This window comes from Xenopus laevis, chromosome 4L (assembly GCF_017654675.1).
Source record: "Xenopus laevis strain J_2021 chromosome 4L, Xenopus_laevis_v10.1, whole genome shotgun sequence".
Classification (NCBI taxonomy): domain Eukaryota; kingdom Metazoa; phylum Chordata; class Amphibia; order Anura; family Pipidae; genus Xenopus; species Xenopus laevis.
In genome coordinates, this window is record NC_054377.1 from 69,871,425 (window position 1) to 69,887,796 (window position 16,372).

Here is a 16,372-nt window from a genome sequence, read left to right on the forward strand (position 1 = left end):
TGTCACTGCTGAAATACTACTGTTCCATAAGGCACGTTATATATTAAAAGGAAGTTGCTACTTTGAAAGCTCAGCCAATGATAAACAAAACTTCAAAGAATTAAAAAGGTTCCCATACTTTTTTATATGATTGTATAACATAATGATACCGCACATTTTTTAACATAAAGCAACAGGTAATGCATATTCCACTTATATTTGGGCACCCAAGAATACCATAATTATATAAATCAATTATACAGGATCTGCATGTATGTGTATATATGACTCAGTAATTTAAATACTTTTTACTGAAGTCTGTTAGCAGAGAAAACTCACTGTAAAAGATTTGGGTTATGAGAAGGGTGCTTTTAGTCACAATGAGCATTAATCAAAACACAGGATGGTTATGGCTCACTTTCCACTGCTAACAAAGAGAAGTTCAGGTATGGGATCCATTATCTGGAATTCTTGTTTTTATTTTCCTGCAGTTTAGATCATCATACCTTACTATGGCTAACAAATATTTAAGCATTAAACAAACTAAAGAAGATTGTTGAATTCACCAATATGAATTCATGCAGCTTAAGGTGGCCATAGACACATAGATCCTATCGTACGAATCAAGGATTCGTAAGATTTTCGGACCGTGTGGAGAGATCCAGCGGAGATCGGTCGTTTGGTCTATCGGACAGGTTTGATTTTGTCCCGACTGTCCCGCTGGAGCCTAGTGCGCTCTCATCGTAATCCGATCGTTCGGCCATAGGGCTGAACGTTCAGATTAACCCCGATATAGCCATGCCATTAGTGCCATATCGGGGAAAGATCAGCTCGTTTGGCGATGTCGCCAAACGAGCATATCTTTGCGTCTATGGCCACCTTTAGTTAGAATCAAGTACAAGGTTTCTGGGAGATTTTTTAGAACAGAGAAAAGAAAAAGAATTTAATCTTCTTAAAACTTCCCATAATTCAGAGCTTTCTGGATATTGGTTTCCTGGATAATAGATGCCATACCTGTAATATCTTTAGCTGGCCAAAAATGTGTCAGAGTCTGTTTATAGCAGAGTATAATTAAAAGGGCTTCTTAAAGCAATTATAATTCAAAGTCCCAGATCACTGAATAGCAAAATAAACAGATTGCATTGAACAAACTCAAAATTCCAAGAATTCCAAAGTGTGCATTTTTTATGCCAGAATAGCAGTTAAAAAAAAAATGATGCACACCAATATATTCTATACAGTTCTTTCATGTTTTTAAACAGAAAAGTTGGCCATTCAAATAAAATGGTTACCAACAAGTTAAAGGGCCAGTATACTCCCATTTCAACAGGAGCGCAATGACCAGGACTTGATATATTACTTAATTTGTTTACATCCTCCCATAATGCAGGGGTATTATCTGTGCTCTAGTAATTTAAATTATCTACATTTAAAGGGACAAAACATGAAGTAGCTGTTTAGCTCAAGAAATAAACAGATATTTTGGGATTAAAAATATAGGCAAAAATGTTGGGCACAAGCGCTATTCATTGAACTCATGTTGAAACAAGGGAATATTGTCCCTTTAAGGCATCTTTTACAGTTGCTTCACTGCAGCTCATAAACAAAATAGGCGTTTCAATAACAGACACTTACAAATATCAGCAACAAATACTTATTGGAAAAACAGGCCAAGAGGGAAAGAAACATGTTTCAAAGAACTTTCTCACAGTATTTACATCCAGCTCATATTAAGATAAATTACATAGAGGCTTATTATGTTCAGTTATCTGATAAGGTAGTGCTCTTGTTGAAATATTTTCTGCAGACCTGCTTTGCTTGGTCTTTGCTTGTTTTGAATATGTCAGCATTTGAGTATTTTAAAGGAGAATTAAGCCTAAAAACAAAGGCCCAAAATGCTACATTTTCTATTGAGATTTATGTATCAGCAGAGAGTTTGAGCAGATCTAGAACATTAATGATCCAGGAGGATACAGAAGCTTGCCCTCTCAGACAGGGTGTGAAGACGGGACTCCCCAACCCACGCATCGCATATGAAATGACAGTTCACCGACAACTTCCCCCACCAATCCCCCAATATAAGCCCTGCTCACATATGGGGGGCATGTGCTCTCTATAGTTATGCCACTAATTTTGAATCTTAGGCCATCTTCATCATTAGTGCCACTTCCCATGCACAACGTGCTCTTGGCAATGGTTTAAAACCTGAGCTTAGAGTGATCGAAATCAAGCAAAAATCATGTATTGTTTATCTGAATTAGTAATTAGCCCTGTATTATCAGTTGTATATAGAGAGTCAGCAAAGTCCCTAGCTCAGGTAATTGATAGTAGCTTAAAAGTATGCTTTGAATAGGCAGAAGATTAGGGAATCTGCTTGAGCCATCTTCAAAGGCACAGATCTTCACTTATGGGCTGCGGTGTCCTTGGGCTGATACAGAAGTCCAAAATAAAGTGTACCATTTATAGCTTACTTCTGTTGCTTTAGTTCTCCTTTAAAAAGACTCCATTTTATAAGCTACTGCCTTTTCATTTTCCCAGCAACCAATCAAATGTAATCGGTGTCTTATCACAGTGGAGTTAAGGTCCCATAAAAACTGCAGAAAAGGCCCATTTAAAAGATCCTCCATTGGCACAAATTCCACAACCTGTTGATGCGATCCTGAACCTACCAAAAAGTCCAAGCACTCCTTCAGCTTCTCAAGTTGATGTGAAACCTGGCTTGGGATAGAGTGAAACCCACAACAGAGAAGAACAGTGTCAGTTCCTGAAGTCAGATTGGCAGTAGGACACAAAAAGGTGATACACTGAAAGCAGTGGTACAATACATACAGAATACCCGCTGTGAAACGGGTAAAGCAGGAAAGAATTGGCAGAACCATGAATTCACCTTTTTTCAGCTTCTGCAGGGCACACACAACCAGGGTAATTAACTGCTGCTCGTAGACTGGCTCTCCATCATGGAGTAAAGAAATGTTTTCATGTGACATTGGCATCTCCAAGAAACTGCAAGATCTCTGTCTTTCATTCAGAAACGTATACAAAGAATGAGCCCCACAAATGAATATGTGCTGGTCACCATCCATCATGGATAATACTACAGAGGCAAAATATTCTATATCAAGAACACAGCAAGACGAACAAGGTGGCAGTGCTAAAATGTTCGTTACTGTTCCCTTAAAAAATTCAGCTATGGTTTCATTTAAAGCCTTTAACAGTTCATTTTCACAAAATGGCGAGCTCTTGATTCTGGGCAGTGGATTTCCCTGCAGAAAGCACCAGTTATCAGGATTTAGGTCACAGTATGGGTATTCAAGAAAGCTCCCAACACTCCTATTACTTTGAACATGGTCTTTCAACCAAGGGTTAAAGAAACCCTGAGCAACTTTTTCTGTCCATGTTAAAGCTTCCAGTTGTTTTCTCTCATTATAGGTGTCAGTGCGGCGATTACGAATTCCCATCCAACTTGGATTTAAACTACATCCTGCTCTGGGATTTTTTACAAGCCAATGTTTTCTTTCAATACGCCTCAAATCGCACATTTGCCTGTAATAAGTAACAGCCACATTACGTAATGTATTCAACTTTTTTTTCTGTTCTTCTCCCATATCAGAAAATAGGTGCAGATTTTCCAAAATTGTCTCAGTCTGATGCTTGTTAAAGAAAGTACAGCATTCTAAGTGACACAACAAGAAAGATTCAGGCAGGCACCTCTGTGAAAACAAGGACTTTTTAGCTATCCCTGTACCAAAGTTGTGTATCAGTTTTGGCTGGATATCTTGAATGACTTCTTTGCCAAAGTAATCTAAACAAACCACATAGACTTCCGAGTTACCTGCTTTGCTTGTTCCTGGTTTAATGATATGTACTTCATTGAAGCAGCAGTTTAGAAGATACATTAGATTTATTGAGGAATGCTGGAAAAGGGTGAACATTTTCAAGACAAAAGACCCTCCCTTACCAAGTGTTAGCAAACAAGTGACTACTTCACAGTAATGTAGCGGAGAGACAAGGGACTCCTGTTCCCCTGGGTCACCCTGGCAATCAAAGCTGCCATCTGCTGTAACAAGATGCACTACAGACATGTTGCTAATGAACTGCTGAAGCCCATCAAGATACTTTATAGTCATGAGATCTCCGGTGTTGTCAGGGCCAAAATACCACCAAGGTAATGTGTTGGCTATCAAACGATCATCTGCAATCATCACCAATCCATCATTAGCCTCATGGTAAGGATTAAGAGTGTTGGCAACCCAGTTCCAATCACAGAAAACATCTTGGGTTTTTAAGTAATGGTTGAGACTAGATATGAAAGCTCCTGGGGCCTCACATAGATGAATGGTGTTTAACTCTCGATTCCACAGAGCATTATCAGGCAAAAGAGGATATTTCCATACTATCTCATGGAATTTACACCATGCTTGGGTGCATAGCTCAGCATTGGCTGATCTCCGCACCTCTGGAACGACTCGCCCAGCTATGTTTGTAAAAGCAGTATGCCGATGCCAGTCATCAAGTTTCTTATCACTTAGAAGGTTCTTTGTTTTGTTCAAGGAATCTTTTAGGGATATAAAATTACTCAATTCTTCGTGTTCGGAACTGAATACGTCTGAAGCACTGGGAAGACGCCATTCAGATGTCTTTCTATACTGAAACTGCTTACTGAAAAGATGTTCAATCTCAGCTGGCATGTCAGATTTCAACATGGTGCAGTCCAGAATTCAGTGAGCAATGGAAGGGTTTCTTCAGGAATACAAACATAGAAATCTAGATAAACGACAACAAAAAATATACATTACTCATGTATAAGTGAACGCTTTGTAACATATCTTATTTTGTAATCTGCAAGGGGTGCTTCTATTACTTTTTTTGAGGTAAGCCATGCTTTAACTCATGAATAAAGCCAAATATGGCCTTCTGAAATTAATATTCCCTAAATGAGTGGTTAACATTTAGTATGTTATAGAATGAATGAAGTGAAATTTGACTGTTTAGCTTGTAATGTTTGGATGGCCTGGCGGAGCCTCTACTCTGTTAGAAGGGAAACCCCAACTATTTTATCAAGGAGAATCTGTCCAGTGTGACCATACCCTTAGAATGCTTATTTGCTGACTTACTCCAGATCATACGACTGCACAGCAGTATTATATGCAATAGTTTTTAAAACAGAATACATATAGTAACAGAAAACTACCAAATATGTATTCGAGTTACATCAACAAGGAAAAAAAAAAAAAAAAAAAAAAAAAACTTTTAAAACATTTTAGAACAAAAAGTCCTTGCAGAACTATACTGAATTTCCACAGCCACCTGTGCATATTTATGTGCATTCTAAATCAGCCTTAATGAGCACACTAAAAACAGGGGTATTTACCTTTAAATAAATAACTTTTAATAAGCCAATTTGCTATTTGTTTTAATTTTGGTGGCTATGGTTCAAACTATGCACGGATTTGAATAAGAGACTGGAACATGAATAAGAGAGGCCTTGATGGACGACTAGTAATAAAAAGTAGCAATAAGAATACTTTTGGAGCCTTACAGACCATTTGTTTTTTAGATGGGGTCAGTAACCCCCCATCTGAAAAGAAAACCTATAAAAAAAAATAAAATAAAAGAATGACAGCCAATTGAAAAGTTTCTTCTAATTGGCAAGTCTATAGCATACTAAAAGTTAACTTAAAGGTGAACCACCCCTTTAAAAGGAGAACTAAACCCCCCGTGATGTTAACTCCCCACTGGCCCCCCTCCCCTCTTACGCCAGAATTCTGTCCCCTCTTGAATTAGCTTTAAGTATGTCCTATACTTGGCAGTGAGCACAGAGGAGCTAACGGGCACCATCCTCTTCATGAAGTGAAGTTGGAGCAATCTTCTGGTTCGTGACAACTGCAAATGCACCAAAAGAGACGGAAATTGCTGAAGGGGAGGAAGAAGACGCGAAGATTACCGAAGAGCAGATGGCGGCCGTGAGCTCTGTTGCGCTCACTCTGCATGTGCGGTCAATATTTCAAGAGGGGACAGAATTCTGAAGTAAAACTGTGCAGGGGAGGCAGGCCAACGGAAGGGGGCCAGTGGGGACTTAACATTGCGAGGGGTCTAGTTCTCCTTTAAAAGCTGTAATAAATTAGAAAAATATTAATAAAGAAAAAGGTGGCAAGTATAGGACATACTTAAAGCGAACAATCGCTTTAGCAGGCTATTTGCACAACCATGTAGTGACTTTAGCAAAATATGCAAATGGGGGGGCGGGGGGGCTTCTGGGATATTACCATTATGAACCCTATGTGCATCCAGCCATTCTCTATCATCACATCATAACTACTCCTTTGTAGACTTTGGAGGCAACACAATCCTGATAGAAAACCCTGTAAGGCTCATTTAAATAACATACAGCAAAAGTTGAGTTGCACATAATCGAAAAGTAGATTTTTTTGATCAGTATACTACCAATTAGAACATAAAAGCAAAACTCTTGCTTGTTTGCTATAGGCAACTGTAATTTTTTTTTTATTGACATTTTCAAGATTAAAGTACAACATTAGTTATGTCATTAGGCATGTCAAAGTCCACATTGTAACAATTTAATTAAATCATACAGAAAAAAAACAATCCTAATTGCAACACTGAATTGTAGAACAATAGACATTGTAGCCCAGTGTAGTTGTAATGTATCTATTTTAGGATGTGAATAATCACCATTTATCTTGGTTATACAGAGAGCGCTGTTTGAGCAGTTTTTGGAAGAGGAAAATTTTCCCCACAAAAAAGAAGGGGACCCCCCCTATAAAGTTATATGGAAAGCAGTGCATGCAATGATGGATCTGGCTGTCTGAAGTAGAGCCATGGCTGCCATGTTTTTAAGAATTCTTCCGGCTCTTCTGCAATTTCAGTCCTTTTTGACGCATGCGCAGTTACTGCAAACCGGTAAATTGCTCCAACTGCGCATGCACCAGTTCGCCGGACTCAGTCACGGCTTACCAAAGACCCGGAAGATGGCTGCATGGAAATCTGATGCCTGAATCTGCTTGTAGGCGTAAAAAGTTAGGGATGACAGTTAGGCGGGGGGGGGAAGGAGGGAGGTAGGTTTTTTTTTGGCTAAAGAATTGAATTCTCCTTTACAGAAGAAGCCCACAAAAATAATAATTTGTAAAGTTGTTTTTTCCTGAGTTTTGTTACTGGTTAGTTATGTAACTGACATTTTACAATCTAAGGACCCCCTGATGCAACTACAGAGGAAGCAGACCCTGCAGCTGCAGGTGGGCACCAGGAGGTATTTAGGATTGCCACCTGGCCGGTAAAAATTATGCTTGACACCAATTATTAATAGGGAAAAAAATGTAAATATATAGGAAGGTCGGATTTTTTTTCCAGAAAAGTTGGCAACCCTAGAGGTATTAAGGCCCCATGAGGCCATAATTCATATACATATATACATATTTGTAAAACAGGTCAACCATTAGACATTTTGGGGCCTGAAAAATGATTTGCTGTGGGGACCAGTGATACTTAGTGTCAGTAAGGAGTAGGACCCTATTACAAACGCCCCCCCTACAGGGACCTCACGTGGGTAACTGGCTGCAGAGGTGCTAATTGGCTCAGTTTTTGCACCAAGATACACCACACTGTTTGGCTGGAACTATGAAGAGTTTTCAATTGAGATTCAGTGCAATTAATCCTATAACAAAACCTAAAGTGCTCCATTTGCTGACTGGTGGCTGTGAATAGCCATATTAGTGTAATTGACCTACCTCTGTATCAGCCCAATGGCTTCTTTCTACAGACACATCAAAATAAGAAAAGATTACACACCTTGCTTTCTAAGCACCTTGCTAAGGGACAGTCACACTGCGCAGCTCAGCTTCTCAGCATTCTATAAAGCCACAAGATACAGAAGCATTGCTCTCATTACTCTCACTGCCACACGGAAACGATTGCACACAAGTTCCGTGTTTAGGCTGGGGGCGGACAGGAAGCTGCTGATGAAGGAAGAGGAGAGGCGGTGATTGGCTGAACGGCTAATGGGGGTGGGAGAACACGCGTAGAGTTAGGGATTGTCTGAAAATCTTTGGTTACTTTGAAAGAAACCTCAGATGGTTATTAATTGAATTTGGCACTTGCTAATACTTTAATAGCAACCTTGTAAAAAGTACATTAGTGTGATAGTGAGCAGTGACCACAATACTGCTGGGGAAAAGTGATTACGCTGATACTGTTCATAGTTCGCAGCTACAGCCAGCCTTAAAGGAACAGTAACAGCAAAATAATGAAATTGTTTTAAAGTAATAAGAATATAATGCAGTCTTGCCCTGCACTAGTAAAACTGACTATTGTTTATATAAAATAAAACAAATTCACTCAGGCGATGAAGTCATGGGCAGGGTTTTTGCGCCCATCACCTGTAATTCAAAGGATTTCTGCCCAGTTTTCAGAATGTTAAAAGCATACCTCCCAACTGTCCCTTTTTCGGAGGGACAGTCCCTCTTTTGACAGCTCAACCCGCAGTCCCTCATTTGTACTGGAAAGTCCCTCTTTTCTCTGCACTGAACAGCCAGAAAAAGAAACAAAGTTTCTCACTTAATTGGCTTTTAGCAGAGAGCCCAGAACAGCTAACAGGTGCAAATAAGATACTTTGTAACAATTTTGAGACACAAAAACACAGTTTAGATAAGGAGAAATATTTTCAAAATTTTGTAAAACAAACATGGTAATTAGGGGGTGTGGCCACAGAAAGGGGTGTGGTCAACAAATTGCTGCGCTACATGCAGAAAAATTTTTTTTATCCCTCTTTTTACTTCCAAAATGTTGGGAGGTATGTTAAAACCTGGGGGGAAAAGCTGCACCTGTGCTTCTTTGAGGAAAACTGTTCTGCCCTCTGGAAGAAAGTATCACTACTGTGTTTCTTACCTGATGGCTTAGTCATACATGCCCAACATTTTGGAAATAAAAAGAGGGACAAAAAAGTTTTTTTGACCACGCCAATTTTTGTGGCCACTCCCTCATTACCATGTTCATTTTACAAAATTTGGCAGGTTATGAAAGTTTGAACATATTTCTGTGGTTTTTTTTTTCAGTTACTACAGTTTTGCTAATGAAGGTGAATTGCCCTTTAAGATGTGAGTCTAACTTCTCACAAGGGACCTGTTACCTTATATTGTTACAATATTGTATTGTTGTTTATCTCGAAATTGTTACAAAAGTATCTTATCTGAACTTCCTGGCCAATTAAGAAACTTTGTTTCTTTTTCTGGCTGTTCAGTGCAGAGAAAAACAGAACGTCCCAGTACAAATGAGGGACTGCAGGTTGAGCTGCAGGGCCGTAACTAGGGGTAGGCAGAGTAGGCACGTGCCTAGGGCGCAAAAGCTTAAGGGGCGCCTGGCACGTACCTTTAACTGCTGCCTACCCCCGTCCGGTCTTCATTCCTGCTCTGTGTGCGCATGCTCCTATGTGACAGGAGTGTGGCGTGTGCGATGTGCGCCAAGTGATTGAGGGTGGCGTGCGCTGTGACTATTTTGTCAGTGTGCAGTGTAGGGGGGCGACGCGGCAGGTCGGGTTGCCTGGGGCGCCTGCCCAGGCTGGCCCGGCCCTGTTGAGCTGTCAAAAGAGGGACTGTCCCTCTAAAAACGGGACAGTTGGGTGGTATGTTTACCTTAAGGCTTAGACATATGTACAGTAGAGCAACATTTTCAGGTTTTACTATACTGCACATATACGAGTCTAAGGCTGCACTAGAGAAAGATAAGAAACATGGCTATGAGGTAATGCTTAATCCCCCCCCCCCCCCGGTCCATTTTATTTCATAAAAAGAGTACCAGCCTGGGGCAAAACCACAGTGATTGAATTCACTGTGGGGTACCTTACACATTGGCACCCCCAGTGAATTCAGCTTTTCTTGTTCTTAACTTTTAACATCTCAGTTCTTTGGCTTCCCTCCCCAGTAGGGTTGCCACATGGCTGGTATTTTACGGGCCTGGCCGGTAAAAATGATGTTATTAATAGGGAAAAAAGATAAATATAAAGGCCGGTATTTTTTTCAGGAAAAGGTGGCAACCCTACTCCCCATTGATGTCACATTGAGGTCAGTTGGACTGAATACACAATTGTGGTTATTATTAACACATGTTCCAATGGACTCTACAATCAATGGTTGTAGAGACTGAACATACAGATTACACAGAGAAAAAAAAGAACAGATACAAATGGTGTAAAGTGTCCAGCCCAAAAGAGCTTACAAAAGTGCTTGAAATGCATGTTCAAGGTGTATTGTGTTCAAGCATATGCAGAGGATGTGGGGGGTAGGGTGCAGCTTCGGCTTGTTCTAGACAAGAGCCAACCAGAGAAACGAATATTCAGGGCCCAACCTCATAAACATTATGCATAGTAAATGTTAAATTATGTTGTGTGTATAAACCTGTAGATGGAAATTCTCTGGTGCCAGAGAGCCTGGCCAGCCTGACCCTGAGAGTACGAGTCCCTTGTACTCTCAGGGTCTTACCATTGGGGATGGATGTCAGATGCCTTGTAAGCTGAGTAAAAATACTACACCTTGAACACACATTTAATTCCAAAAAAAAAACTGCAGTTTATTTAAATGCATCACTTCCATTCCAGTAAATTTGTAACTTATTTAAAACACTTTGCTACAATTTTAATGTTCTGAATGATTTAAGGTTTGGAACCTAATTCTGACCTTGGAGAGTTCCACTGGGTGACACTGGTCGACTCAGTATAAAGTAGAGACTTGTTAGTTGAAACATCTATATTTGTAATGTACCGAGCACCAAGAAGACTTCCTTAGGTAAATATAGGTCTGTTCAATGCTTAATTATTACTTAATTATGATAGTTTCAGCATTGTTGCTATGTAACTGTGTATCTATGTAATCACAATATAATATCACTGTTATTATCATACTTTGTGGCATTGTTACTTGGCAACTGTGAGGATAAGAGGCAAAACCTGCTGATATAATACTGTGAACCAGTACAGCCACCATGAATCTGACAGTTGTGATGAATCGTTCCTTGCCCACTTGCATCCTTTCCTTCTCATGAACTAAAATACTTTATTTAAACACAAACACAATATAGACCAAAAATATCAAGAGGAAAGTATTGTTAAATCAGGTATCCCCAACCTGCAATCATTCAGATTTTTTCAAAATATACCGTCCACCATTTTGGGAATTTGGGAGACCATGAGCTAGCATTTCTTTTTTAATCTGATGTAAATCAATAAAGGATGATCTTTTAACCGATAACGAACCTGAGTGATCTTTTTGACTTTGGAGTGCGCTGCAACGTCTTGGATGTGCACCATTTTGGGAAGCCTAATCCTAAAATGGCAGAAGGGAGCGGTCTTGTCACTGTTTATGTAACAGTGGCTGGATCAATAAGATTAAATTAGGGTCAAGATAGTAAAACATAATGTTTATTGCACTGTTGAGCACCTAATTAAAGATCGCCATACCCAGGCAAATTTAAGCTGCGGATTCAAGTCCTTTAGACTGAGATCTGTTACCTGCACCAGCTTTGTTGATCTGCACTGAAAAGGCATACTCAGCAGAGCCAAGGTCACCCTAAAATGAGAAAGCAGGCATGTTCCACAGTTTATATGCCTTTGTAAGGGGACCTCCACTCGACCAATATCTGTCTGATAATCTGAAATATATCAATTGGGCGGGTTTGATTTTCCCATCAGATTGAAGACTGCGTTGGCTACTCGATGTGGTCTTTGCTCCAACAGCTTCTATTCTGCCATTGTAATCAGATAGTTTTGCCCTAGGGCCAACAATCACATTAAGCCCAATATCGCTCAATTTAGGTGGGCATATTGGGGGAAAGTTGCCAAATGAGCCGATCTTATGTGTATGGACAGATTTAGGTTAAAAGGGTTCTAATCCCAACCCTATACTGGCCCACTGTGCCCCACAGTTTTTTATAAAAGTTGCCAGAAACCATAATTAAGACTGCAAGAAAATTCACCAATGAGAATTCAAGTGACCAAAAATTTTATTATAAATTTCAAAGAATTCACCAATGAAATCAGGCATGGGGATAAAGGACACACTTCAGTTCAGTGCTAGGAAACTGTGCTTCCAATTGCAGGAACAAAGAACTTGGAGTTAGATTTACACAGATCAGTTGGAATTCTTACTGGAGGATTTTTTGCTTTTTAATGCACCTGCTGGCTGTGGAGAGTTGAGGGAACATTTTTTAAAAGTTTGACTGTGTAATATTTCTTCAAGATTACAACCCTGATGTTGCTGGACTATATATCACACCATGGCTTAACCTTCATAATATGTTACATTATTGTGGGATTTGAAGTCCAGCAACGACTGAGTAAAGTTTGGTTGATCAGTGCAGTGCAGTAGGCTTTAGTACCCTTTTAAGGAAGGAGCCAGGACTCCATGTGCAGATTTTGGTATGAGGTTCTTCTGTACTGCTGTGCTTGCAAAGGTGATCATTGAGAATGACGAGTCCCTGAAGACCATATGTACTATACGAATCCCTGTAGCCAATTGGCTGTTTCCATTGAAGAAACCCTGCTGTGAGTGTAAGTAGGTGTTGTCAATTGACCTGAGAACCACTTCAGGATGATGGCTGTGAGAATAAGGAAGCTGTTTCTGAAGTGAAGAAGAGCACACCCTTATATTGTTGTGGAAACTGGAGATGGGGTGTACTGCTTCAGAGATGTGCTTCTCTGGAAATCTGTGAAGAAAGGTGCCATGTATAAGAATACTATTGTATTAGTTTTTGTCTACAGTGCTGGGAGAAGGGAGAGAACCCATATTAAAATAAGCTGGGGCGCCTTCTTGGCAGAGCAGCACCATGTGAAAGCATTGGAGAGCCTTTAGGAGACTGTTCAGGTAAGCAGGTCAGAAGGAGCCCAATGGAGCTTAGCCTGGAGAAGCCTGGAGCTTCAAATTGGAAGGGCTGATCTACAACATGATCCGCAACCAGATCCACTGACTGAATACCATGATAATGATATTCCACAGGAAAGTAGCTGCATGCTCGTTAGCATAAACCACTGCTGGGAGGGTGGTGGATCAATATAAAGGCTAATTTTCCCACTGAGTCTTATTTATTAAATTAAAGTCCTTTACTTTTTAGTAGCTACCATTCTTGAAGGAATGGAGGCTAATAAATAAGAATATTTGGGGAGGGAATCTGAAATGAATTATGTATGTACCTTAACTTTACCTGACGGGATCCCTGAGATCCCATTATGTGGTGCCACAGTACAATTGTGTATCAGCTATCACCATACCCAAGGTTATTAATGGGCCACCAGCAGGCAAGCACCCTAAAATAACTAACCCAGTTTTTCTCATCTCTCCCTACTTTTTTAGAAGCTTTAGTTAATTTGACTTGTCACCACTACCGAGTAGTAGATGTGAACTCAGCATGTATGTTCATACTCAACTTAACAGCTCATTAACACTAGTAGGTTATTTTTAAATTTTCTATATTATTTTACAGTTTAGCCACATAGCAAGCCTTACTTTCCACCTTTTTCCCATTTGAAACAGTATATAGTACACACATCTTCACATTTTATATGTGTATGTATGAACGGTGTGTGTGTGTATGTACAGAACATTACTATACTGACAAGAGAGAAAACAGAATTCAGGTAGAAAAAGCCATAACAAAAGCTTCTGGGCACAGTTTAGCTCCCCGTTGCCATCACTAGGTCACACATGAGTATTGCAAGCTCTTGGGAACATATATAAAAACAGAGCTCACACAGGAGCTGGGATCATTGGAAAGGAACTGAGAGACTTACAGCCCCTTATTACAGAGCTCACTTGGGATTTTTAGCATGGCTCTCAAACAACAGCCTCTCTACCTGCACCTGGCTGAGCTCACCGCCTCCCAATTCCTGGATATATGGAAACATTATGACTCTGACGGTAAGAAAAGAATAAAATTAACCTTTATCCCATTTTTGATTTTTGCTTCACATGCATTTCTGTTAGCCACAAACCCAAAATCTTGTACCCAGACCCCACTATCCATCAGTTGGCCACATAATTGCAACAGCTATGCACACCAGGCAGCACCACTGCCTTACTAGTCACATCACACTAATCCAAAACCTAGACATTTAGCACAGGTTCTTATTAGTATCCTCAGCTCCTCTGCAACCCACTCGGTGGCAGCTAATATGCACAGCAAGTGGCAGCTGTTTCTTCTTGTCCCTTGCATCCCAACAAGTTGGAAGCTCTTTAGTCAAATGATCAACTACTTCTATTCTCTTGCACTCTAGAGTACATTTTGGTTAATATTTAGCAAACTGTAAAAATGGGATTCTCTACAAACATCTCCACAATATTCTCCGCAATGTAAAAAGTGAATTTGGCTTTTGTGAGGTTTTAGATTTTGCAGTGAATTGTCCATCTGATAAATATGCACATATAATGTATATACATATAATGTACATACATCAATTGCAAGAAAAGAGGAGCATCAGAATTGTAGAGTGTACAGTTTATTTGGGTGTATGTGTCACAAAGGAATGTGTGCTTCTCTGCCCATTGGTTGTAATGTAATGGATATTAGAGCAACAAGAGTTAGATTATAAATATGTCTATTTATTGTTTTTACTCTCTATTGCATACCATTTAACTATGTTAAGGACTGTGTGTGCATACACACATTGTAGTGCAATTATATTTATTCTTAAGTAGTGCTAATAATTATATGCAGTGCTGTACAGCATTAGAGTGTAGAGCAGTTTCCATTTTCATTATAGGGGCTATTTACCCTATTTTTAAGATATTTAACATCCACATATTTCCCTATAAATTTTCTTTAAAACATATTAGCATATATTCTCCATTATTTATAAGAACATTTGTGAATATTTATTGGAGCAGCAATGAGTGCACTAATGAGGTAATTTCTAATTAAACAAAACAGGGCTTAGTGGTAGGTATAAAACACACACAAACCACCAATTTTTTAACCAAAAACAATTCTTGTCTCAGAATTATGACATAATAGTGGCTACCTAGAAATCGTGGGCTCCACAACTCACAAGCAGTTTAGCAACGCAGGCTCAAAGTAGCATTTGTGGTGGTACATATGTGAATAGTAGTTAAATATGCATGATTTTGTATTTCACACATTCAATTTTTTTTCGTTATCAGATATACTCAGTTCGGTATATTGTTTTACTCCATTAACTGTAACAGACACTAATATTTTACTTTACATCAGTATTTAACCGTAGATTTTGGTTTTGAGCCCTAAGCCTATAGGGAAATGACTTACTGCATGGTTGCAAGTTTTGCTGTTCACACAATATCTGTCATGGTGGACAGGCAGCAACTGCCCTACATAAACTATCAGTACAATATACTAGAATATACTAAGCCACCCAACACTATTTGCAATTAGGTTTGCCACCTTTTCTGGAAAAAATATACTTGCCTTCCTATATATTTATCTTTTTTCCCTATTAATAACATTGGGATCAACCATACTTTTTACTGGCCAGGCCGGTAAAATACCGGCCAGGTGGCAACCCTACTTGCAATAAGTGCACTATTGTCTGACATTGTCTAGATTTCGAATATCCTGCTTTTTTGATAAGCTGTACAGCATATTCTAGTTCACATAAAGCAACTCAAAAAACACATGAAGTTGTTTCACTCTGACATAACTGTCTACCTCCGTCTTCTGTCTGCACTTGTTTCTCGATCTGCTCTTTTTTCTCCAGCAGTCATTGGGTATAAGGTATAATGGCTGCCAGATATACAATCATATACACGACTCCTCACTGTAAGGTGCTTGGTCACTCAACTCAGATGCAGGCCAATTTACTAGTGCCTTAAACTGCATATTTCTCTGTAAGATTAATTACTGTTGTACATGTGTTTGTTGTGTAGTGCTGTTGTTCTGCTGGCAGCTTGCTAACAGGACTCCCTCTCTCTGGAAACAAATGTTGCTTATATTTCCTGCTACTTTATAATTTGGCCATTAACTTTTGGCATCAATGTGCCCTTTACCTCACATCTTGGTAAAGCTGGCCATACATGTAAAGATCAGCTCATTTGGTGACATCACTAAACCAAGGGCTCTAAAACTCAGCCCAGACTTTACCTACCTTTGGCCCAATCTAAACCTCACAGCCTCAAGTTCAGCCACAATCCCACTCTGTGCTTTGCTGCTTCATTTGTGGCACAATCCTGCCAACGCTACCTGTCGTCCATTCTTTATTTTCCTACTACAGTTCAGCTCTAAAATATACAGCACGCTGCATCTCTGCTGCAGTTCTGCTGTAGGGTTGCCATTTGGCTGGAATTCTACAGGCCTGGCCGGTAAAAATTATGGTCGATCCCAATGTTATTAATAGGGACAAAAAGATAGATATATAGGAAGGCTG

At 39.6% G+C, this 16,372-nt stretch overlaps 2 protein-coding genes across 4 annotated transcripts in view; one reads left to right on the forward strand and one right to left on the reverse strand.

The window, feature by feature from the left end:
- Positions 1 to 1,045: 1,045 nt before the first annotated feature.
- cmtr2.L (cap methyltransferase 2 L homeolog) lies at positions 1,046 to 7,943 on the reverse strand. 3 transcript variants are annotated; one of them, XM_018258088.2, is made up of 3 exons: positions 7,786 to 7,943; positions 2,867 to 4,743; positions 2,526 to 2,693 (listed from the first exon to the last, which is right to left on the reverse strand). In XM_018258088.2, the coding sequence occupies exons 2-3, from the start codon at positions 4,680 to 4,682 to the stop codon at positions 2,677 to 2,679; spliced, it is 1,833 nt and encodes a 610-aa protein (XP_018113577.1). In that variant the 5' UTR covers positions 4,683 to 4,743; positions 7,786 to 7,943; the 3' UTR covers positions 2,526 to 2,676. The 3 variants fall into 3 exon arrangements, with proteins under 3 accessions (XP_018113575.1, XP_041446191.1, XP_018113577.1); XM_018258086.2 differs by having other exon boundaries at positions 1,046 to 4,743; XM_041590257.1 differs by having other exon boundaries at positions 1,046 to 4,743; positions 7,725 to 7,930.
- A 5,794-nt stretch (positions 7,944 to 13,737) lies between these two features.
- Positions 13,738 to 16,372, forward strand: part of calb2.L (calbindin 2 L homeolog) — a 32,368-nt gene continuing 29,733 nt past the window's right edge. The window contains exon 1 of the mRNA XM_018258089.2: positions 13,738 to 13,895. Within this exon, the coding sequence (XP_018113578.1) occupies positions 13,805 to 13,895 (91 nt within the window). The 5' untranslated portion in view covers positions 13,738 to 13,804. The remainder of the gene's footprint in view (positions 13,896 to 16,372) is intronic.

Bases quoted from the DNA above. Each gene is read 5' to 3' on its own strand.
- cmtr2.L (XM_018258086.2), bottom strand. From the start codon at position 4,682: ATGTTGAAATCTGACATGCCAGCTGAGATTGAACATCTTTTCAGTAAG.